This window comes from Oryx dammah, unplaced genomic scaffold, assembly GCF_014754425.2.
Source record: "Oryx dammah isolate SB20612 unplaced genomic scaffold, SCBI_Odam_1.1 HiC_scaffold_23, whole genome shotgun sequence".
NCBI classification, from domain to species: Eukaryota; Metazoa; Chordata; class Mammalia; order Artiodactyla; family Bovidae; genus Oryx; species Oryx dammah.
Window position 1 is genome coordinate 124,672,307 of NW_024070207.1, and position 22,827 is coordinate 124,695,133.

Sequence of the window (22,827 nt, forward strand, 5' to 3'; positions counted from 1 at the left end):
CATAAGGTTATTACAGAGTATTGAGCAGAGTTCCCTGTGCTGGACAGTAGGTCCTTCTTGGTTATCCATGTTAAATACAGCAGTGTGTCCATGTCTGTCCCACAGTTTTCCAAATTCTTAATAAAGCAAAAAGAGGTAAGGAGAAGGGAAGAGGAGGGAAGAGCGATGGAATTTAAATCTACCACAGCTAGCTTTCCTTACTGCCTCATTTCATCCCCATGTTAATAATATACTTAAGTGGGAGTAATTCTAGTTTGATGGCCAGAACAATTAAGGATCAGCAAAGGTTCAGGATGGACAATAAGATCTAGCTGTGTCTGTGAGACATTCCCTCCCAACTGGAACCACCATGGCCAGGCCAGCGATGACCACTCTGACCTCACCAGGCAAGGCAGGGTTCCTCTAAACTGGCAAACCTCAGGTCAACTTTCGAACCTGCCCTACACCGAAAGCTGTTCTCACTGGAGGAAAATAGTATCCGACAGAGATGTGCCTGGCCCCAAAGAAACAATCAAAGCAGTGGCCTTTCAAGAGAGCCCCAGGAAGTAGCCTGGCTAGATCACTCACCCGGGCGGGTGACTCACCCTGAACCAGGTGGTCACCCGCTCTTGCACGCAGTCAGACAGCAAGGTCCCTCCACTAGACATGCAGACTGAGCCTCCAACAGGGCAGACAGAAGCCACACACACACACAGATACACACACACACAGAGCAGAGCTCAGAAATGGAATCTACACCACACACACACAGCAGAGCTCAGAAATGGAATCTACACCACACACACACACACACACACACACAGACACACACACACAGCAGAGCTCAGAAATGGAATCTACGCCACACATACACACAGACACACACAGACACACACACACAGCAGAGCTCAGAAATGGAATCTACGCCACACATACACAGACACACACAGACACACACACACAGCAGAGCTCAGAAATGGAATCTACGCCACACACACACACAGACACACACACACACACACAGCAGCAGAGCTCAGAAATGGAATCTACACCACACACACAGACACACAGACACACACACAGCAGAGCTCAGAAATGGAATCTACGCAGAAGACATTTTTAAAAGCCAGTTTGATATACTCACAGATGTGAAAGAAGAACCATGAAACAGGATCAGTATGGTATCAAAAAGGAACATTCAAGAGCAATAACCCTGGTGGCTCAGTGGTAAAGACTCCGCCTACAAATGCAGGAGACACAGTGCAATCCCTGGGCCGGTCAGAACCCACAGGCTGCGGAGCAACTAAGCCCAAGCACCACAACTACTAAGCGTGTGCTCTTGAGCCTGGGGGCTGTAATGACTAAGCCCACACATCCTAGAGCCCTGTGCTCCACAGCAAGAGAAACCACCACAACACGAAGCCCATGCACCGTAACTAGAGAGTAACCCCTGCTCATCGCAGCTAAAGAAAAGCCTGCAGAGCAATGAAGACTGGAAGAATAAAAATAAACTATTTTTTTTTAGCTGCTCAGTCATGTCTGACTCTTCGTGACCCCATGGACTGTATCCCGCCAGGCTCCTCTGTCCATGGGATTCTCCAGGTAAGAACACTGGAGTGGGTTGCCATTTCCTTCTCCAAGGGATCTTCCTGACCCAAGGATCGAACCCAGGTTTCCTGCATTGCAGGCAGATTCTTTACCATGTGAGAGCTATAGGGAAGTCCCTTAAAAAGAACAGTGAGAGAGAGGGGGGGGGAAAAAAAAAAAAAACCACTTTGGAATTTGAAGAAAAAAACTGAAAGCACACATTTAAAACTTAATCGAGGGCCTTTCCTGGTGGCTCAATGGTAAAGAATCTGCCTTGGGTTGCGGGAGTCACAGGTTCAATCCCTGATCCGGGAAGATCCCACACGCGGCTGAGCAACTAAGTCCGTGAGCCACAACTACTGAGCCTGTGCTCAGCAACAAAAGAAACCACCGCAATGAGAGGCCCACGCATTGCAACTAGAGAAAACCCAACGCTGCATCGAAGACCCAGCACAGCCAAAAAGAAATGAAATTTTTGAAAAAGAAAGAAAAAAGTACTTTAAAAAAAACTCAGTAGTTTGGAAGACATGGTTGCAGGCCATCTCCCCAGACGAACCAAAGTAGAGAGAAGAGAAAAATAAGACAGAAAAATCAGAGCCAGCCCAAAGGATGAAGAGACAGAAGGGCTTGTTGTCTTCCCAATATTACTGCACACCAGCAGAGATGAGAATACCAGCTGCAAAGAAAGTGCAGAGGGAAAACTGTCTCCAGCTCAGGCCTCTACACCCAACAATCCAGTTACTGTCACGGTACGTTAATGACATTTTCAAACAAAGAAGGTCTCAAAAGACGCTCCCCCACCCGTGTGTCTGAATATAAAAAACGATTTTTCACAATTCAGGAAGATGTGGAGGATAAATTAATGATAAAGCACTCAGGAAATTAGGCAAAGAAACAAAACCTATCGTTAACCTCAGTGATAATGAAAACTTTGTGTTGGGCAAAAAAAAAAAAAAAAAATTCAGAATTTCCACCACCAGGTTTAGCAGTGTTGGCACTGGCATTCAAAAAACCATATCCAGTGAAAACTGCTGATCTGGTGGTTCTCAAAATGGGAGATTTTTGTCCCCCCAGCAGGGGACACCTGGCGAGGCTCTTTAGATCATCTCGACTACAGGAGATGGAGACGTCTGTGAGGGCATCTCGTGGGTGATGTCAGAGGTATTACTCACCAGCCCACACTGCACAGGACAGTGCCCACCACAAAGAATTATGTGGCCCCAGAGGTCAACAGTGCTGAGGCTGAAAAAAAATCCCTCTTCTGACCAAAATTATGATCGTAGTTATACTGGGAAGTTGGGGGCCCCAAGATATGTGTCTGCGTAGTTGGTGGGAAGGAGGTGCATGAAAAAGAGACCACATCCCAAGTTGGGAAGTCAACAGTCATCCAGAAACGGAACAAACAAAAGCAGCAGCAAGACAGAATGTAAGCAAATGCCCAAAGAAATCAGCTGAAAAGTTTCAACAGCTTCTCTAGAGGAAGAGGAAACAGCAAGTGTGGAGCTGCTGGGTTTAATAACAAGCCCTGAAGAACTATTTGATTATTTAAACTGTGCGAGGGCCATTTTGATAAAAACTAAAAAGAAAACTCAAAAAGATAACACTAACAACTGTGTCCCTTTCCTCCCTTGAAGAAGTAAAAATGTCGCTTTTAGAGCCCTCACTGTAATCTACACTGCCTGGGTTCTCTTTGACCTTCACAATTCGCCTTTGATCTGAAAGTCTTGGTCAATTTAGAAGCTACCCCAACTCTTTCCAATTCATCCAACCAAGGCGGTAGATACTGCCTCCAACTTTATAGCCAGATTTAAAAAAAAAAAAAAAAGCCCAGATTTTTTTTTAAATGTGATTGTGCAATTCAGAACATCCTGGTTTTTCAGAACAGTCTAATTTGTTCAAACCTGAAATAAAGTTATTGTTGTTCAGTAAGTCATGTCCAACTCTTTATGACCCCTTGGACTGTCAGTAGCACGCCAGGCTACCCTGTCCTTCATCAGCTGCCAGAGCTTGCTCAAACTCATGTCCATTGTGTCAATGATGTTATCTGTCTCACCCTCAATCACCCCCTTCTCCTCCTGCCTTCAACCTTTCCCAGCATCAGGGTCTTTTCCAATGAGTCAGCTCTTCGCATCAGGTGGCCAAAGGATTGGAGCTTCAGCTTCAACGTCAGTCCTTCCAATGAATATTCAGGGCTGATTTCCTTTAGGATGAACTGGTTGGATCTCCTTGCTGTCCCTGGGACTCTCAAGAGTCTTCTCCAGCACCACAGTTTTAAAGCATCAATTCTTTAGCAATCAAGCCTTCTTTATGGTCCAACTCTTATGTCCATACATGACTACTGGAAAAACCATAACTTTGTACGGACCTTTGACAGCAAAGTGATATCTCTGCCTTTTTTTAATGTGATTTATTTATTTATTTGGCTGTGCCAGGTCTTAGTCATGGCGTGTAGGAGCCAGTTCCCCGACCAGGGATCAAACCCAAGCCCCCTGCATTGGGACTGCAGAGTCTTAGCCACTGGGCCACCAGGGAAGTCCCTCTGCCTTTTAATACACTGTCTAGGTTTATCATAGCTTTCCTTCCACGGAGTAAGCATCTTTTAACTTCATGGCTATAGTCACTCTCCACAGTCATTTGGGAGCCCAAGAAAATAAAATCTGCCACCATTTACACTTTTTCTGCCATCTATTTGCCATGAACTAATGGGACAGTTGCCATGATCTTAGTTTTTTATATGTTGAGTGTTAAGCCAGCTTTCTCACTCTCCTCTTTCACCCTCCATCAAGTGAGTCCAATTATTTTTTCAATGATAACCTACTATGCTTGTACTTAGACACGTTCCCCCAAAGAGGGGCCTTAACATCCCTACTGGTCAATGCAAGAGGCTCTGTGTATCACAGAGCCATGCAGATATCCGATCTACCCAGGTTAACAGGAAAACAATTTTTCCACAAGTTACACCCCCCCTCTCTGGGACACTGGCGTGTTTTTTTTAAAAAAGACCAAAAAAGAACCATGCAACCCTGAGCGCTTTCAAAGTCCTTCGTGTGGGTGGAAGGTTCAGCCTGGGAGAGCTCGGCTTGCAGAAATGTCTCCTCAAAGGACGACCTGACTGTGGTATGTGAAAAGTAAAAGAGGTAATGAGACTGAATAAAAAGTCTGTTCAGCCTTCAAATCCTGAAATAATCTCGTTGGCTGTTTACACTGTGCCCAGTGTACAAGGAGCAAAGCTCCCAAGGGCCCCAAAGAAATCCACAGACAGGGTTTATTTGCACGCTGACACAAAACAGCTTTGGCAAGAGGACGGCTCCAAAACGCTTTCACCAAATAGAAAAACCAGCCGTCTCCAAGCTGGGAGCCCGGTTTCTTTGGCTGCAAAATAGAAAGGTGAGTGAAGAAATCCCAGCTCGTTAGGACAAGGTGAAAACCACTAAATTTTTTTATGAGTCTTTCATTCTCCTTCTCCTTTCTACATTTAGCTCTCGGGCAAAGTCATTTTCTTTTTTCGAAGGGTGAATGTTAGGACATGTTCCAAACTACTCATAACTGGACCAGGAAGGGCAAAATCCTTCCCGGTGGGGAAGTGTGATGCAAACCTCAAGTTTACAGCTTTTCACGCTTAGAAGCCTCTGGGTTTATGGATGAGTCAAGATGAGTTGGGAATTCTGAGGTGGCGGTAGTATGTTAAAGGACCCAACCACCAATGCAGGAGACTTAAGAGATGCAGGTTCGATCCCTGGGTCGGGAAGATCCCCTGGCAATACAAATGGGCATTGTGACTAACACATAACAAGCAGAGTTAATTTCTAGGAGAGGAAGAACACACACACCCTCTGCCTCCACCCTCTGCACCTCAAAGCTCCAACACCAGAGCTGGGGATGGGACCGAAGGTTTTTTGCCCAACTTCCCATCCCCACATGGAAAACACGTCCTGAGGACCAGGGGTGAGAACCTGCAGGACCCAGAGAGGCAGAGGCTGGCACAGGGGGAGAAAGACACACCTGAAGTCCAGTTGGCAGGCAGGCCTACCAACTGCAAAGGTATTTCAGCACCAGGGGTGGGGGGGCAGGAAACTCACCCCTTTTTTTAAAAAAACCGCACTGTGAATGTTTAAATACAAACATGTCTTTGGAACTCCACTCTTCCTCCGAACAGACGCAAACTGCAGCTGGCCTCAAAGTGGCCAGGACCTCACCGTGCCTAGGAGTTGCCCTGGCTACCACAGTACCCAAGCTAGCTGAAGTGGGGGTGTCCAGCCCTCACCCACCCACCTTTTCTGTCTATGGAGCCCTGGGAAAGTGGCTGTGGGATTCTGCTTCAACACAGACATCAAGCAAAACACAGAGAGGCTGAGATAAATCAGCTCCCAATCCATAGCTCCGGCCTTCCCAGGTGGGCTCAGCGGTAAAGAATTTCTCACCTGCCAATGCAGAAGCTTCAAGTTCGATCCCAAGGGTCAGGAAGATCCCCTGGAGGAGGAAATGGCAACCCACTCCAGGATTCTTGCCTGCAGAATCCCACGGACAGAGGAGCCTGGCGGTACATGGGGTCGCAAACAGTCAGACAGGACTTGTGACTAAACCAAAATTCACACTCACTGACATGAATGAATCAGCCATGGGTGTACATGTGTCCCCCATCCCGAATCCCCCCCTTCCACCTCCCTCCCTATCCCATCCCTCTGGGTTGTCCCAGCACACCGGCTTTGAGTGCCCTTTTCGAACTTGGACTGGTCAGCTATTTCACATATGCTAATATACATGTTTCAAAAACCACCACAATATAGTAATTAGCATCCAGTTAAAATAAATTAATTTTTTTAATGAAAAAAAAATTCACAGCTCACGTCTACAGATGCCCTGTTTTCAAAACCTTCAACAGTCATTGACAAAGAGCTTGGCTCTTGGGGGGGCAAATATGGGGACATCAGTGACAACAGCTTGTCCCGACGAGGGGTTACCGGGTCACCGATCAGCATGACTCAGCACAACCCATAAAAAACGCAGCCCCTTTCAGACCACAAGGCGACCCGCCAATGGCTCTGAACCTTCACTATCAGGAGGACCTCTGAATTGGGACATCACTCGCCTGGCTGTGTGGGCCAATCGCACCCACCCCGACCCCCCAGTGTGTGTCCTGCCTGATTCCCCCCCACCAGCCTGCCTTCAGCTTGCAAACCGGGAAGGACATTTAAACACATAGCCTTGCGTCCAGTGAGGGGTTTAAGGGTCTGGAGACCCAGGAGAGGGGTCGCACTGGCCAGCTCCCTGCCCCCGCACCTCCCCAGGAGGTCCTGGTCCCCAAGAGGCAACCTGAAACTCATCAAGGTCCCAAAGGAGCCACCCCTGGGACCGGGGAAGGCCCGGATGCCTGTCTTTCTTCTGGGGGCGCTCATGGAAAGGCTCTGGCATCCCGGTTGGAGAGGAAAGGGGAAGGAGGGGAATCCAAGATGTGATGAAAAGGAGAAGCAAGGCTTCATTCCTTCCGAGGCTAACAAACATTCCTGAGGCCGCAGGGGGCCCGCTGACACCCAGCTGGCGGGCTTCGGGCTTCCCAGTGAATCCCCCGGGTGGCCCTTCTGGAATCTGAGCCCCTCCGCAGACATTTCAGAAGTCAGGCCCTCCCCCAATCTCCCTCCACCGCCCCGCCGCACCCAAGTCTTCCACTTGCTGAGCAGATGGAGAGAGGAACTCCCACCAGCTGCAGCGCTCAACTTACAGACAACGCTCCTGAGAGGGCCTGCATCAGAGCAGAGCCTCGGAGACGTGGACACGTCAAGGTCTCTGGAGTTCCTTAGGGCAGGGATGTTATTTCTGCTGCACACACACACAAAACAAAAAAGTGGCCTTTTGTGTTTTTTTTCCAGCCCTGGTAAACCTCAAGGTGCTGAACGGTTACAAATCTTGCTGGCTGCATTTCTGGGGGACTGACTCCATGTGGCTCAGCTGGTAAAGAATCCGCCTGCAATGTGGGAGACCCGGGTTCGATCCCTGGTTTGGGAAGATCCCCTGGAGAAGGGAACGGCTAACCCACCCCAGTATTCTGGCCTGGAGAATCCTGTGGACTGTTTAGTCCAGGGGGCCACAAAGACTCAGACACGACCGAGAGACTTTCACTTCACTCACCACGCATGCACTTGAGATTCCAACAATGCCACTTCGGGGGAGTCAGGGTCCCTTTAACCTCGACTCCGACCCAGAGAAAAGGCAATTACTCGGGGAGCAGCCCCTGCCAAGTGCCCATAAAACACAGCTCTCAGGAGTTCCTGCTCCCATTTCCTTTTTTCCAGCTACAAAAAATGCAGATGAAGCAAGTATTTGTTTGAGTTTTACTATGTAAATAAAGCCTATTATCAGGGCCAGTGCCGAGGAAGAAAACAGGCTTCCCCACCCAGGTTGGCCAGGCCAGGGGCCTCCCAAGCACCTTCAAAAAGAAGAATAAAGCACAGCTTTCCAAGCTAAAATCCTTTCAAAGCAAAAGTGGCATACAGTTCATCCGCTGCTGCTGCTGCTGCTGAGTCGCTTCAGTCGTGTCCGACTCTGGGCGACCCCATAGACGGCAGCCCACCAGGCTCCCCCGTCCCTGGGACTCTCCAGGCAAGAACACTGGAGTGGGGTGCCATTTCCGTCTTCAATGCTCTAGTGAGGGCGATTTTGTGCCAGGGGGCACTTGGCAGTACAAGACACTTTCAGTTGTCACACATGGGAAGAAGGGATTACATTGCCAGTGGGTACAGGCTAGAGTTGCTGCTAGACACCCTACAATACACAGGAAAGGACCCCCCACACACACCCCACTCAGCAAAAAAGGATCCAGCCCAGAACATCAGAAGTGCCAAGGCTGAAAAGCCCTCATGGTGGTGGTGGCGGTGGTGATGTTAATTTCATTTCTCAGTCGTGTCTGACTCTGTGACCCCGTGGACTTTAGCCCCGCTAGGCTCCTCTGTCCGTGGAATTCTCCAGGCAAGAATCCTGGAGTGGGTTGCCATTTCCTTCTCCAGGGAGATCTTCCCCACCCAGAGATCGAACCCATGTCTCCAACTGGAGAAGAAGCAGAGATATGCAGGGTCAAGATCTGACCCTCAGGGTCCTTCTCAGGATGTGACCTCAGGGCTGTTTCATCTATAAAATGGGCTAATAAAACTCCATCAGGAAATCAGGGACTGAGCTGGCCTTGTTCTTGGTATCACCTCCAGCTCGAAGTTGTACGCTCCCGTAGGCTTTCAACCAAGACACTTGTCATCATACATCTTACACGGGATCAGGCTTCTTCCAAGTCAGATTCTGTTAGAAATGAGCTGTAAAATACCCCAGCGCTCTAATATGTAAAATTTCAGCGTTTCTTAAATACAAAAAAAATAACAACTATTAGAAGACCCATTATTTAATGAGCCCTAGAGATGTTTCAGTAGCTACTGGGAAAGAAAAGATTCAAAGCTTGGATTAATCCAAATTCTGGTGGTGGAACATGTTTCCCCAGTCCCCATCACAACAATCTACTTTCATTTTTTAAGAGATTATAATGGGCACACTTTTCTCCATCCTTTCCTAATAAGTTCAGTTCAGTCACTCAGTCGTGTCCGACTCTTTGCAACCCCATGAATTGCAGCACGCCAGGCCTCCCTGTCCATCGCCAACTCCCGGAGTTCACTCAGACTCACGTCCATTGAGTCAGTGATGCCATCCAGCCATCTCATCCTCTGTTGTCCGCTTCTCCTCCTGCCCCCAATCCCTCGCAGCATCAGAGTCTTTTCCAATGAGTCAACTCTTCGCATGAGGTAGCCAAAGTATTGGAGTTTCAGCTTTAGCATCAGTCCTTCCAAAGAACACCCAGGAGTGATCTCCTTTAGAATGGACTGGTTGGATCTCCTTGCAGTCCAAGGGACTCTCAAGAGTCTTCTCCAACACCACAGTTCAAAAGCATCAATTCTTCGGTGCTCAGCTTTCTTCAGTCCAGCTCTCGCATCCATACATGACCACTGGAAAAACCTTAGCCTTGACTAGACAGACCTTTGTTGGCAAAGTAATGTCTCTGCTTTTCAATATGCTATCTAGGTTGGTCATAAGTTTCCTTCCAAGGAGTAAGCATCTTTTAATAAAATGACAGTTAATTACTTTAGTTAACAACCAGCTGTTGGATCATGAGCAAACATCACTGATGACTTAATCCAGGAGAAAATGCAAGCAGGTGAAACACTGCCAATAGCACACAATACAACGTGTGGCTAAGAAATACACATGCGCGTGTGACAGCATGCACGTGTGCATGTATATACACAAGTGTGAGTGGAAATTTAGTACGGGCATCCCAAACTGTCCTGAATCCTCTCCATCCTAAGCAAAGAAACCACATTATCTCCAGTCACAGTATAACACCTATAAAAACCAAGCAGCAGTTTAAGGGAGGGGCATAGGAGCATGTCAGGTTAAAATCACAAGCAGCTTTATTTCTGCAAAACCCTGAAGCACAATCTGGAAAGGCAGAGTGCGTACACTGCCACCAGTCTAGCCACACAAAGACACACACACACACACACAAAGAGACTCACACAGACACACACACACACACACACACACACACACACAGTATGTACACTGTTACCAGTCTAGCCACACACAGACAAACCCATACAAAGTGTGTACACTGCTACCAGTCTAGCCACAAAGAGAGACACACACACACACAGTGTGTACACTGCTACCAGTCTAGCCACATAGACACACACACACCCAAGACACACACAATCCCACACCAGACACACACAGCCCCATACACCCAAACCATAGCAACTACCGGGAGAGCCCATCAGGGGCTAAATCGGGAGCCAACAGCCCCCAGTGGTCGGCATAGGCCCTGGTTTGTGTCCACAGGCTCTACCGCCCTCCTCCTTCGGTTTGTAGAAGGGGGCCCTCTTTCACAGGAAGATGTAACGCCACTAAGAACTTGCCACTAAAAACTCGGTGGTTGGGGTGTTACGACTTGGGGTACAGAGAAAGGCGGAGGTACTCCGAAATCCTTTTCCCCAGCTTCTGGTAAAACAACTGAATTTTTAGGCCAGTTTTCTTACCCAGTGGAAGCCCCCAAAGCAAGACGCTACCTTCAACAATGTTGTACCACTTATTCGATCTGCTCTAACGACAGGTCCGAGGAAGACAGCTTGAATTGTATCTGCGTGTGTTCCTTTTTAAAAGAAACACCTGAAGGTCCAAAGGTTTGGGGGATTCACCTGGTATCTTTTTAACCTTTACCATCCAAAATGTCTGGTAAAACGCATTATTTAAAAGCTCAAGCTACTGTGCCGTAAGGCATATGCAGGGAGCACCGCACCTGCCCAGTCTGCGCACTAAGCTGCCTCCCACTTTTCAAAGAATTCAGTGCATTGATAGGTTGCACCTCGGTGAAATTTACAACAACAAAGACACTCAACCCCCAGTTCAACAAAAACTCTGTGCAGGTTTCCCCCCAGAGTCTCTAGTTTATAACCATTAAAAAATGAGAGAGAAAATAAAAAGATTAGTTCGGTCTCTCATTTGTTATCTAGGTAACAAAGCCACACCACCTCCTAAATTCAATCCGGTGGGGCAGGTTAGAAATCAGTTCAGTGCTTCCAGCCGCGGTGAAGCAGGAAAGCACAGAAAAAAACAGTAAGTCACCTTCAAACCCTTCTGCGAGCCAAGAATTTTTTTTGCATTTTAAAGAGAACTTTGTCCCCAGCAATGGCGCGGCCCAGACCTTCCAAGAGAAACTGACCAAGAGAGAGTTTTAAACAGGGGAAAACCAAACGATTGGTTTGTGTGTGTTTTTACGGGTTTATACAGGCTGGGCAGCTAAGTCTCAATATGGGTTTTCTATTTCGAGGCAAAAAAATTCAAAGTTCTAAAGTAAACCCTACACACACACACTCAATTCAGTCGCTGAGTCGTGTCCGACTCTTTGCGACCCCATGGACCCACACACTAGCAACTTATTATCAAATCCCACTTTTATAAAGGACTCTGAAAACTTTGTTTGTTTTTTCTTTTTTGCAAGTATCCAGGGGGCCGCGGATCTAGGGCTGGAAGCCAAACGTCAGTAAATATTGATGGGCTTTTGGGAATGGAGAAGCTGGCCTGCCGGCAGCTGCTCACCCACACGTCCTAGAGATAAGGGGTGCGGGTCCAAGGCGGGGTGCAGAAACAAGCAGCCGGACAGGCTAACACAGGAAGGGCAGGCTCTGTCCACCCGGCGCACGTGGGAACGTTCCCCCCAGACCACTGGGCTGGCCCACAGGTACAGGCCGCCACTAGCGAGGCCGGGAGTGACAGCGGAAGGCCGGGCCCCTTCCAAGAGGGGGAGGGGAGAGATCTGAAACAGGAGCCATTGAAACTATCGGCGGCGCCGGGAGCCAAAAAGGGCTGGGAAACAAGGCAGGGCGGCCCAGGTGGCGCCCGGAACACACACCTAAGGCGGGTCCCAGCGCCCCACGTTCTCGCAGGGGACCCAGGCAAACGCGCGTCCCGGGCCCGGGGCGCCACCCGAAACCGCCCCGCCCGGCGATCCCGACCTCGACGAATCCCCCGCCCCTCGAGGCCACCTCCCGGCTGTCACCGTTCAAGTCCCACGCACCCCCTCACCTTGGTGATGACCAGCGGCTCGCCGTGCTCACGGCCGCCCTTCAGGGTGAAGCCCCAAGGGGCGCCGCCGCTCAGCTGCACCTCCACCAGGCGCCCGCCATCGGCCGCCCGCGCCTCGGCCTCCGCCAGGCGCTCCGGCCGCGCGTGGGGCTCAGCGCCCTCCATGGCGCGGGGCGCAGAGGCGGAGCGGCCGCTCAGGCCTCCGGGGCCGCCTGACCCAAGCCCATACGCTCCGGAAAAGCCCGGCCGGCCGAGGGCGAGGGAGACTCTCGGCGCCCCGGTCGCCCGCCGCGGGCAAACTTGCGCTGCAACTTGCAAGGAAAGTGCCGGCCCGGGGCGGGAGGGAGCACGAAGGACTCGCGGCGCAGCGCACAGGGCAAGGCGGGCCCCGGGCGGGCCCCCGGGGCGGGCCCCCGGGGAGGGGGCGGAGCCGCGACGAGGGGGCGGGGAGATGCGAGGAGGGGGCGGAGCCGCGGGCAGGGGGCGGGGAGCCGCGGGGCCCGGCGCGCTCTCGGGGCCAGGGGGCGGAGCGCGAGATGGGTTTGGGCTCGCGCCGCGCGCGGAAGAACGGGGGGCTCGCGCGGCGCGCGCAGGAAGTGGGACTCTCGTCGTGCTGCGCGCGCCGGAGGGAGAGCTACCCGGTGGGCGCAGGAACCGGTGTCTGGCGCCGCGCGTGCTGGGGGGAGGGCTGGTCCGGCGCGCTCAGAAACGGGGGAGACTCACACCGCGGCGCGCGCCCAGAAACTGAGGGCTCGCGCCCCGCCGCGCGCGCAGGAAGGTGGGGTGGTTCTCGCGCCGCGCGCGCCGTGGAGAAGGCCGGCTTCGCGCGCTCAGGAACGAGGGGCTTGCGCCGCGCGTGACCGGAGGCTCCGCGCGTGCAAGATGTGGGGGCTCGCGTCGCGCCGCGTGCGCAGAAAGGGGCGGGGCTAGCGCGCCCGGGGGAGGGCTGAACGCGCACCCGCAAGAAGGAGTTGCTCGCGCCGCGCGTGCAAGAACCAGGGTACTCCCGTGGCGCCGCGCGCGCAGGAAAGGGGGATGCTCGCGCCGCCTGCGCAGCAAGAGAGCGGCCTCGCGCCGCGCGCGCACGGGGAAAGGCTGGCCCCACGTGCGCGCAGTTACTGCCATCTCGCGCCGCGCCGTGCACGAGGGAAAGGGGGAGCTCGCGCCGCGCGCTCCCGGGCGAGGGCTGGCCCCGCGCACGCAAGAACAGGGGAGCTCACGCAGTGCCGCGCGCGCAGGAACGGGGGGCGTTCTCGTGCCGCGCGCGCCGCGGGGAGGGCTAGCCCAGGGTGCGCAGTAACAGGGGACGTACTCGCGCCGCAAGCGCTCAGGAATGGGGGGCGTTGCGCCGCGCGTGACGGGTGGCTCCGCGCGCGTAAGAAGTGGGGGCTCGTGTCGCGCCGCGTGCGCACGAAGGGGCGGGGCTAGCCCCGCGTGCGCCGGGGGGAGGGCTGACCCCGCCCGCGCAGGAACCTGGGGACACGCGCCGCGGCGCGCGCCCAGGAAGCGGGGTCTCGCGCCGCGCGTGCCAGGGGTGGCTCCGCGCACGCAGGAAGAGGGACTAGCGCCGCCGGTGGCGAGGGGCCCCGCGCGCGCAAGAGGTGGGGCTCGCGCCGCGCCGCGTGGGCAGAACAGGGGGGCTCGCACCGCGCGCGCCGGGGTAAGGAAAGGCTGGCCCGCGCGCGCAGGAACGAGAGTGCTCGCGCCGCGCCGCACGCGCAGGAAAGGGGGTGGGGTGAGGTGTGTGTGTGTGTGTGTGGAAAGGGTGTGTGTGTGTGTGTGTGTGGAAAGGGTGTGTGTGTGTGTGGAAAGGGTATGTGTGTGTGTGGAAAGGGTGTGTGTGTGTGTGGAAAGGGTGTGTGTGTGTGTGTGGAAAGGGTGTGTGTGTGTGTCCAGTCTGCCTTAGTAGTCGTCTCCCCTTTCTTCAAAGGTTTGTTGACTTCAAGCGAAAGTCCTAGCTCTGTGAGAGTCATTTCCCTGTCGGAGAGGGGCCATAGAAACGCAGTATTTTAATGCAAATCACGGCTCAGTCACTGTTTATGAACTGGCAATGGATCAAACTGAAGTCTGTCAGAGACCCACACTGGTCAGACCTGGCAAGAGCGCGTGCTCTCTGGGGGAGATGGGTTAAGATGAGACAGCACTGTTGCGGGCTCCGGGTTCTGAAGAATTAACCTCCCCCGCCCCCCGGAAGGCCTGCTGACGGGCTAGAGAGCAGACTTCCCGACCCTGAGCTCTCCGCCCCTCACCCCTCCTCCTCGCTGCCAAGCATCTCCCTCGAGAGGCCTCGTGGCGTTCCGCGCTGCCCTCACCGAGCCTGGTGCCTTTTCTGCCAGCGCGGGGGGTCGGGCGGGGGCCGCGGGGAGGCCCAGGGCACGTGACGCCCCCTCTCCGCGTCCGGCGCATGACCCAGGCCGGCCGGCAGACCCGAGCCGTGCGAGTCCCCGGCACGACCCATGGCCTCCCCGCGCCTCGGCACCTTCTGCTGCCCCACGCGGGACGCCGCCACGCAGCTCGCGCTGGGCTTCCAGACGCGGGCTTTCCACGCGCTATGCCTGGGCAGCGGCGCACTTCGCCTAGCGCTCGGCCTCCTGCAGCTGCGGCCCGGGCGCCGGCCCGTGAGTCCCGGGGTCGCCTGGGCCTCGCCGGCGACCTCGGCCCGCGGCCCTGCCTCCGTGCGCATTGTGCGCGCCGCCACCACTTGCGACGTGCTCGGCTGCCTGGGTGAGCGTGCGACCCGCGCGGGCGGGTGGCGACCCGTCGGTGTGCGAGTGAGGAAGCCCGGTCGGGACCCCTCTGTGCTCAGTTGAGGGCCCGCTGCCCACGAGTGGGGACCCCTCCTTGACGTGGTGGACGCACGGCCCGCGGGTGGGGACCCCTCAGTGCGCGGTTGAAGGTGCACGACCCACGGGTAGGGTCCTCTCCGTGTGTGGATTAGGACGCCAGACCCACCAGTAGGGACGGACCCATCTGTGCATTTTTCAGGGATCGGATCCCGCGGGTCGGGACCCCTCCGTGCCCAGTTGAGGGCAGGCTGCCCGCGAGTGGGAATCCCTCCGTGCGCGGTTGAGGGCCCATGGCGGACGAGTGGGGACGCCCTTCATGGGCATGGAGGGCGCACAGCCTTGTGGCGAGGACAACTTCGTGCGCGGTTGATGGTGCGTGGCCCCGCGAATTGGGATCCCTCTGTGTGTGCTTGAGGGCGCGCGGCCTGCCAGTGGGAACCACTGCGTGAGCGGTTGAGGGTGCACAGCCTTGTGGTGGGGACCACTGCGTGCGCGGTGGAAGGCACACACCCGCGGGTGAGAAGCCCTCCGTGTGTGCTTAAGGGCGCACTGCACGAGCGTGGGGACGCCTCTGTGCGCGGTTAAGGGCGCACGGCACGCAGGTGCAGACCCTCAGTGTGCGGTTGAGGGCGCACAGCCCAGTGGTGGGGACCACTGTGTGCGCAGTTAAGGGCGCACGACACGCGGGTGGGGACCCCTGTGTGTGCCGGTGAGGATGCCAGGCCCGCGAGTTGGGACCCGTCTGTGTGTTTTCCTGGGCGTGCGCAGCACGGGTCGGGACCCCTGTATGCCCAGTTGAGGCCCGCGGCCGGCGAGTGGAGACCTCTCCTTGCGCGGTTGAGAGCACACGGCCCGCGGATGGGAACCCCTCCATGCCCAGTTGAGGGCGCGGGGCCCGCGAATGGGGACCCCCTTCTTGGGAGTTGAGGGAACACGGCCCTGAACTGGGGAACTCTTCGTGTGCAGGGAAGGACACCCGTCCCGAGGGGGGGGGGGGCCCGCCCGCGCAAGAAGGTGGGGGCTCGTACCACGCCCCCAGGAAGTGGGGGCTCGCGCTGCCAGTGCCGGGGAAGGGCTGACCCCGTCGGCGCAGGAACCCGGGGCCTCCTGCCGCGCCTTGTGCGCCGGAAGTGGGGGGGGTCTTCTGCCGCGCACGCAAGAAGTGGGGGCTCGCTCCACGCATGCCGGGGGCCTCATGAGCGCAGTAAGGGGGGCTCGCTCCATGCTGCGTGCGCTGGGGTCGGGGGCTTGCGCCGCGCGCGCACGGGTAAGGGCTGACCCCGTGCGGGCAGAAAGTGAGAACTCGCACCGCGCGTCCTGAGGGGGCCCCGCGCCCGCAATAAGTGGAGGCTCTCTCCACATACCCAGGAAGCAGGGGCTCCCGCCACGCGTGCCAGAGGCCCCCGCGTGCAAAGGAAGGGGGACTCGCGCCGTGGCTGGAGGGTACCCGGGCGCGCAAGAAGGGAGGGCTCGTGCCGCGCCGCGTGGGCAGGAGCAGGGGGAGGGGAATCTCGCCGCGCGTGCTGGGGGGAGGGCTGACCCCGCACGTACAGGAACCGGGGTGCTCCCGCTGTGGCGCACGCACAAGAAGTGGGGGCTCACGCCGCGCATCCCGGGGGAACCGGCACGCACAGGAAAAGGAGGCAAAGAGGCGCTGGCCCCGCGCACGCGCAGAAAGTGGGGGCTGGGGCCGCGCGTGCGGGGGAGGGTGCCCGCACCCGCTGGAAACGGGGGTCTCGTGGGGGGGGGTTCCACGCACACAGGAAAGGGGGTCACGCACTGCGCGCGATGGGGGAAGAACTGATCCCGCGCATTGGGGGTTGGCAGGAGAGGCCGCGGACCCTAGGTTTCATCCTTAGATGGGAAAGATCCCCTGGAGGAGGACATGGCAACCCGCTCCAGTACTCTTGCCTGGAGAATCCCTTGGACAGAGGAGCCTGTGGGCTACAGTCCATGGGGTCGCAAAGAGTTGGACACGCTGTGCGATTGAGCACATGATCAACCAAAAGATGAAAGGCCATATAAATGCACCTACAGTTTTTGGATGTGCCCTGTCCCAACACCAGGTTCCCTTGTGGCTCAGCTGGTAAAGAATTGTGCAGTGGGGGAGACCTGCGTTCGATCCGTGGGTTGGGAAGATCCCCTGGAGAAGGGAAAGGCTACCCACTCCAGGATTCTGGCCTGGAGAATCCCATGGACTCTACAGTCCATGGGGCCACAAAGAGTTCAGCACGACTGAGCGACTTTCACAACACAGTGCTGCTCCCCTCACCCTCCCAAGCTGAGGTTAACTAAAAAATCTCAGTTTAAACCTTAGATCTTACCTAGGGCTGAAATTCAGACCACTCGTTCCACTAAAGCATGAAACCCTTGTCTTGGTAAATCACAGCAGCAGTGGCCTATCACATTTTCCACTCACTGTGTAATCATTGTCTGACCACCCATCTGCCACTCAGAGGGGTTACACTGTCATTCCTTGAATTCAGGTGTAATTTTACCTACATCCTCACTAAACATCAAGCTGCTGAGCTTTTTTTTTTTTAATCTTCACATAAGGCATCCCTTCCAGCTTCACCCACTCAGTTCACCCGTTCAGTCATTCAGCCATGGTGTCTCTTTGCAACCCTATGGACGGCAGCACGCCAGGCCTCCCTGTCCATCACCAACTCCTGGAGTTTGCTCAAACTCATGTCTGTTGAGTCAGTGATGCCACCCAACCATCTCATCCTCTGTCATCCCCTTCTCCACCTGCCCTCAATCTTTCCCAGCATCAGGGTCTTTTCTAATGAGTCAGTTCTTCGCATCAGGTGGCCAAAGTATTAGAGCTTCAGCTTCAGCATCGGTCCTTCCAGTGGACATTCAGGACTGATTTACTTTAGGATGGACTGGTTGGATCTCCTTGCAGTCCAAGGGACTCTCAAGAGTCTTCTCCAATACCACAGTTCAAAAGCATCAATTCTTCTGCACTCAGCTTTTTTCATGGTCCAAATCTCTCATCCTTTCATGACTACTGGGAAAACCATAGCTTTGACTAGATAGACCTTTGTCTGCAAAGTAATCTCTCTGCTTTTTAATATACTGTCTAGGTTGGTCATAGCTTTTCTTCCAAGGAGCTTTAATTTCATGGCTGCAGTCACCATCTGCAGTGATTTTGGAGCCCAAGAAAATAAAGTCTCTCACTGTTTCCATTGTTTCCCCAGCTATTTGCCACAAAGTGATGGGACTGGTTGCTATGATCTTCATTTTTCAAATGTTCAGTTCTAAGTCAGCTTTTTCACTGTACTATTTCACTTTCATCAAGAGGTGCTTTAGTTCCTCTTTGCTTTCTGCTTGGCATCAGTTGAATATTTATAAAGCCACAGTCTATATTGACATTAATAAACATGCTGCAAGAGACAGCACCAAGCCTGCTGTTAGATAGGTGCCCTTCTCTCAGCCCCTCATAAATCTTTCAAGATTCCTGGGATTACACAGTTGAGCCCCTCTGTCTGTGGTCCCGTCACACCGAGGCTTCTGTTTCACATTTCGCATATCATGACAGGACTGTCAATCATCCATGGTGTGAATTACCTCTGTCTTGTGAATGAAAGGCATAGCCAAAATGTACCAACCTTGCACCCCTTTGGGAAGCATTCAGTATGACACTGAGCCCATGTGGACTTCTGCTGGTGACAGCTTTCTTTTCTAATAACTAACAACTCAGGCAGAATTTCCCAGAATATAGTATGTTTGTCAGCATCTAGCTTTTCACAACAGGGGGCCAAAGTACTGGAGCTTCAGCTTAAGCATCAGTCCTTAAGCAAAAGTCCTGAATATTCAGGACCGATTTCCTTTAGGATGGACTGGTTGGATCTCCTTGCAGTCCAGGGGACTCTCAAGATTCTTGTCCAACACCACAGTTTGAAAGCATCACCTGATGTGAAGAGCTGACTCATTGGAAAAGACCTTGATGCTGGGAAAGATTGAGGGCAGGAGAAGAAGGGGACAACAGAGGATGAGATGGTTGGATGGCATCAGTGACTCCATGGACATGAGTTTGAGCAAGCTCCTGGAGTTGGTGATGGAAAGGGAAGCCTGGCGTGCTGCAATCCCTGGGGTCACATGACTTAGTGACCGAACAACAGGAATGTTGATTTTGTTCTTCTACAAAGAACAAAAGGTAGAGCACATTTATTCTGTGGATTTTCTCAATTTTTGGACATTCATCTTCTTTGCTTAGGACTTGAGACTGAGCGTGTATCCTTTTGGACCCTCTGAGCATCCAAACCTAGACATTTGATAATCTCAGGAATGTGTGTTCCACCTTGTCAAGTCTAAGATTTATTTCCTTTGATAGAGCAGAGATAAATGAAATGAAAGTGATCGCTTTCACTTATCAACAAGCAGAGCATCGATCAACAAGGCGAATTGGACCAACTTTTAGAGATTTATGTCTGTATGTGTTCGTCCCCCAATTGTGTCTGCTTCTTTGCCACTCCATGGACTGTAGCCCACCAGGCTCCTCTGCCATGGGATTCCCCAGGCAAGAATACTGGAGTGGATTGCCATTCCCTTCTCCAGGGGATCTTCCCAACCCAGGGATTGAACCTGGGTTTCCCACACTGCAGGCATATTCTTTACTGTTTGAGCCACCAGGGAAGAGATTCAATCAGTAGCTAATCCTCTTCATGAAACAGAGCACAGATTGTTTAATTTTTATTCTAACAGATGTATAACTATAAAATGTAATGAAGGATGGAATTCCAGAATTTTCCTTGTACATTTCAAATTATAACGTCAAGTACCTTTCAGTTTGTAAGCTCAAGCATACTGAAACACCTTTTACACAGGGCCAGCAGGAGGTCATGTGCCAGAGGGTGACTAAGCCTCATGGGTCGTAACTGCTGAGCCTGAGGGCCCTAGAGCTCCTGCATGGCACTCCACAGCTCTCCTGGCTAGTCCCCACTTGCTGCAACTAGACAAAGCCCGAGAGCAGTAACAGAGACACCAGCGCAACCAGAAAATATAAATCAATAAATTTAAAAAATATTATATCTGCAAAGGGCCAAGTTTCGTGCTGGCAACTAGAAGAGACTATATACTTGATTGGACTTCCCTAGTGGCTGAGTAAAGAATCCACTGCCACGCAGGAGAGCTGGGTTCCATCCCTGTGTCGAGAGGATCTCCTGGTGGAGGAGGAGGCTGGTGGGCTACAGTCCATGGGTCACATAGAGTGGGACACGACTGAGCAATTACCAGCAGCCCTGGAGAGGACATCTCAGATGTTAACACCCATCTGTCCTGGCTCTTGGGAGCCCTTGCTTGCTCTAAAATCTACTGGAGAAAGAGCCAGAGGCTGAGTCCTCATCTACAGAAGTGAATTCTCTGACCTCTCTGGCTGTTGGAAGAAAACTTTTCTTTGGGGCTGTCAAACTCAGAATGGGTGGCTTCAGAGAGACGCTCCTGTGTTGAGAGTCTTGGCTGTAAACCTTCTTTGGAAAGGCTCACAGAGGTGGTCAGATCCGTTGACGACAATTTCTTCTTGAGCCACAGCTCAAAGTCTGCTCTTCGGTTCAGATCAGTTCAGTTCAGTCACTTAGTTGTGTCTGACTATGTGTGACCCCATGGACAGCAGCACGCCAGGCCTCCCTGTCCATCACCAACTCCCGGAGTTTACCCAAACTCATGTCCATTGAGTCGGTGACACCATCCAACCATCTCATTCTCTGTCTTCCCCTTCTCCTCCTTCCCTCAATCTTTCCCAGCATCAGGGTCTTTTCAAATGAGTCAGCTCTTTGCATCAGGTGGCCAAAGGATTGGTGGTTTAGCTTCATCATCAGGCCTTCCAATCAACAGTCAGGACTGATCCCCTTTAGGATGGACTGGTTGGATCTCCTTGCAGTCCAAGGGACTCTCAAGAGTCTTCTCCAACACTGCAGCTCAAAAGCATCAGTTCTTTGGCACTCAGCTTTCTTTATAGTCCAACTCTCACATCCATACATGACCACTGGAAAAACCATAGCCTTGACTAGATGGACCTTTGTTGGCAAAGTAATGTCTCTGCTTTTGAATATACTATCTAGGTTGGTCATAACTTTCCTTCCAAAGAGTAAGTGTCTTTTAATTTCATGGCTGCAATCACCATCTGCCGTGATTTTGGAGCCCCCCAAAAATAAAGTCTGACACTGTTTTCCCATCTATTTCCCATGAAGTAATGGGACCAGATGCCATGATCTTAGTTTTCTGAATGTTGAGCTTTAAGCCAACTTTTTCACTCTCCTCTTCCACTTTCATCAAGAGGCTTTTTAGCTCCTCTTCACTTTCTGCCTTAGGGTGGTGTCATCTGCATATCTGAGGTTATTGATATTTCTTCCGGCAATCGTGATTCCAGCTTGTGCTCCTTCGAGCCCAGCGTTTCTCATGATGTTCTCTGCATATAAGTTAAATAAGCAGGGTGACAATATACAGCCTTGATGTACTCCTTTTCCTATTTGGAACCAGTCTGTTGTTCCATGTCCAGTTCTAACTGTTGCTTCCTGACCTGCATGCAGATTTCTCAAGAGGCAGGTCAGGTGGTCTGGTATTCCCATCTCTTTCAGAATTTTCCAGTTTGTGGTGATCCACACAGTCAAAGGCTTTGGCATAGTCAATAAAGCAGAAAGAGATGGTTTTCTGGAACTCTTTTGCTTTTTCCATGATCCAGCGGATGTTGACAATTTGATCTCTGGTTCCTCTGCCTTTTCTAAAACCAGCTTGAACATCTGGAAGTTCATGGTTCACGTACCGCTGAAGCCTGGCTTGGAGAATTTTGAGCATTACTTTACTAGCATGTGAGATGAGTGCAATTGTGCAGTAGTTTGAGCATTCTTTGGCATTGCCTTTCTTTGGGATTGGAATGAAAACTGACCTTTTCCAGTCCTGTGGCCACTGCTGAGTTTTCCAAATTTGCTGGCATATTGAGTGCAGCACTTTCACAGCATCATCTTCCAGGATTTGAAATAGCTCAACTGGAATTCCATCACCTCTACTAGCTTTGTTCGTAGTGATGCTTTCTTAGACCCACTTGACTTCACATTCCAGGATGTCTGGCTCTAGGTGAGTGATCACACTATCGTGATTATGTTGGTTGTGAAGATCTTTTTTGTACAGTTCTTCTGTGTATTCTTGCCACCTCTTCTTAATATCTTCTGCTTCTGTTAGGTCCATACCATTTCTGTCCTTTATCGAGCCCATCTTTGCATGAAATGTTCCCTTGGTATCTCTAATTTTCTTGAAGAGATCTCTAGTCTTTCCCATTCTGTTCTTTTCCTCTATTTCTTTGCATTGATCGTTGAGGAAGGCTTTCTTATCTCTCCTTGCTATCCTTTGGAACTCTGCATTCAGATGCTTATATCTTTCCTTTTCTCCTTTGCTTTTCGCTTCTCTTCTTTTCAGAGCTATTTGTAAGGCCTCCCCAGACAGCCATTTTGCTTTTTTGCATTTCTTTTCTGTGGGGATGGTCTTGATCCCTGTCTCCTGTACAATGTCATGAACCATGTCCATAGTTCATCAGGCACTCTACCTATCAGATCTAGTCCTTTAAATCTATTTCTCACTTCCACTGTATAATCATAAGGAATTTTATTTAGGTCATACCTGAATGGTCTAGCGGTTTTCCCTACTTTCTTCAATTTAAGTCTGAATTTGGCAATAAGGACTTCATGATCTGAGCCACAGTCAGCTCCCGGTCTTGTTTTTGCTGACTGTATAGAGCTTCTCCATCTTTGGCTGCAAAGAATATAATCAATCTGATTTCAGTGTTGACCATCTGGTGATGTCCATGTGTAGAGTCTTCTCTGGTGTTGTTGGAAGAGGGTGTTTGCTATGACCTGTGCGTTCTCTT

The 22,827-nt window shown here is 52.4% G+C and overlaps 1 protein-coding gene across 1 annotated transcript in view; it reads right to left on the reverse strand.

Moving 5' to 3' along the window:
* SHROOM2 (shroom family member 2) overlaps positions 1 to 12,524 on the reverse strand; it is a 147,110-nt gene extending 134,586 nt beyond the window's left edge. The window contains exon 1 of the mRNA XM_040266489.1: positions 12,181 to 12,524. Within this exon, the coding sequence (XP_040122423.1) occupies positions 12,181 to 12,345 (165 nt within the window). The 5' untranslated portion in view covers positions 12,346 to 12,524. The remainder of the gene's footprint in view (positions 1 to 12,180) is intronic.
* Between the last annotated feature and the right edge of the window lie 10,303 nt (positions 12,525 to 22,827).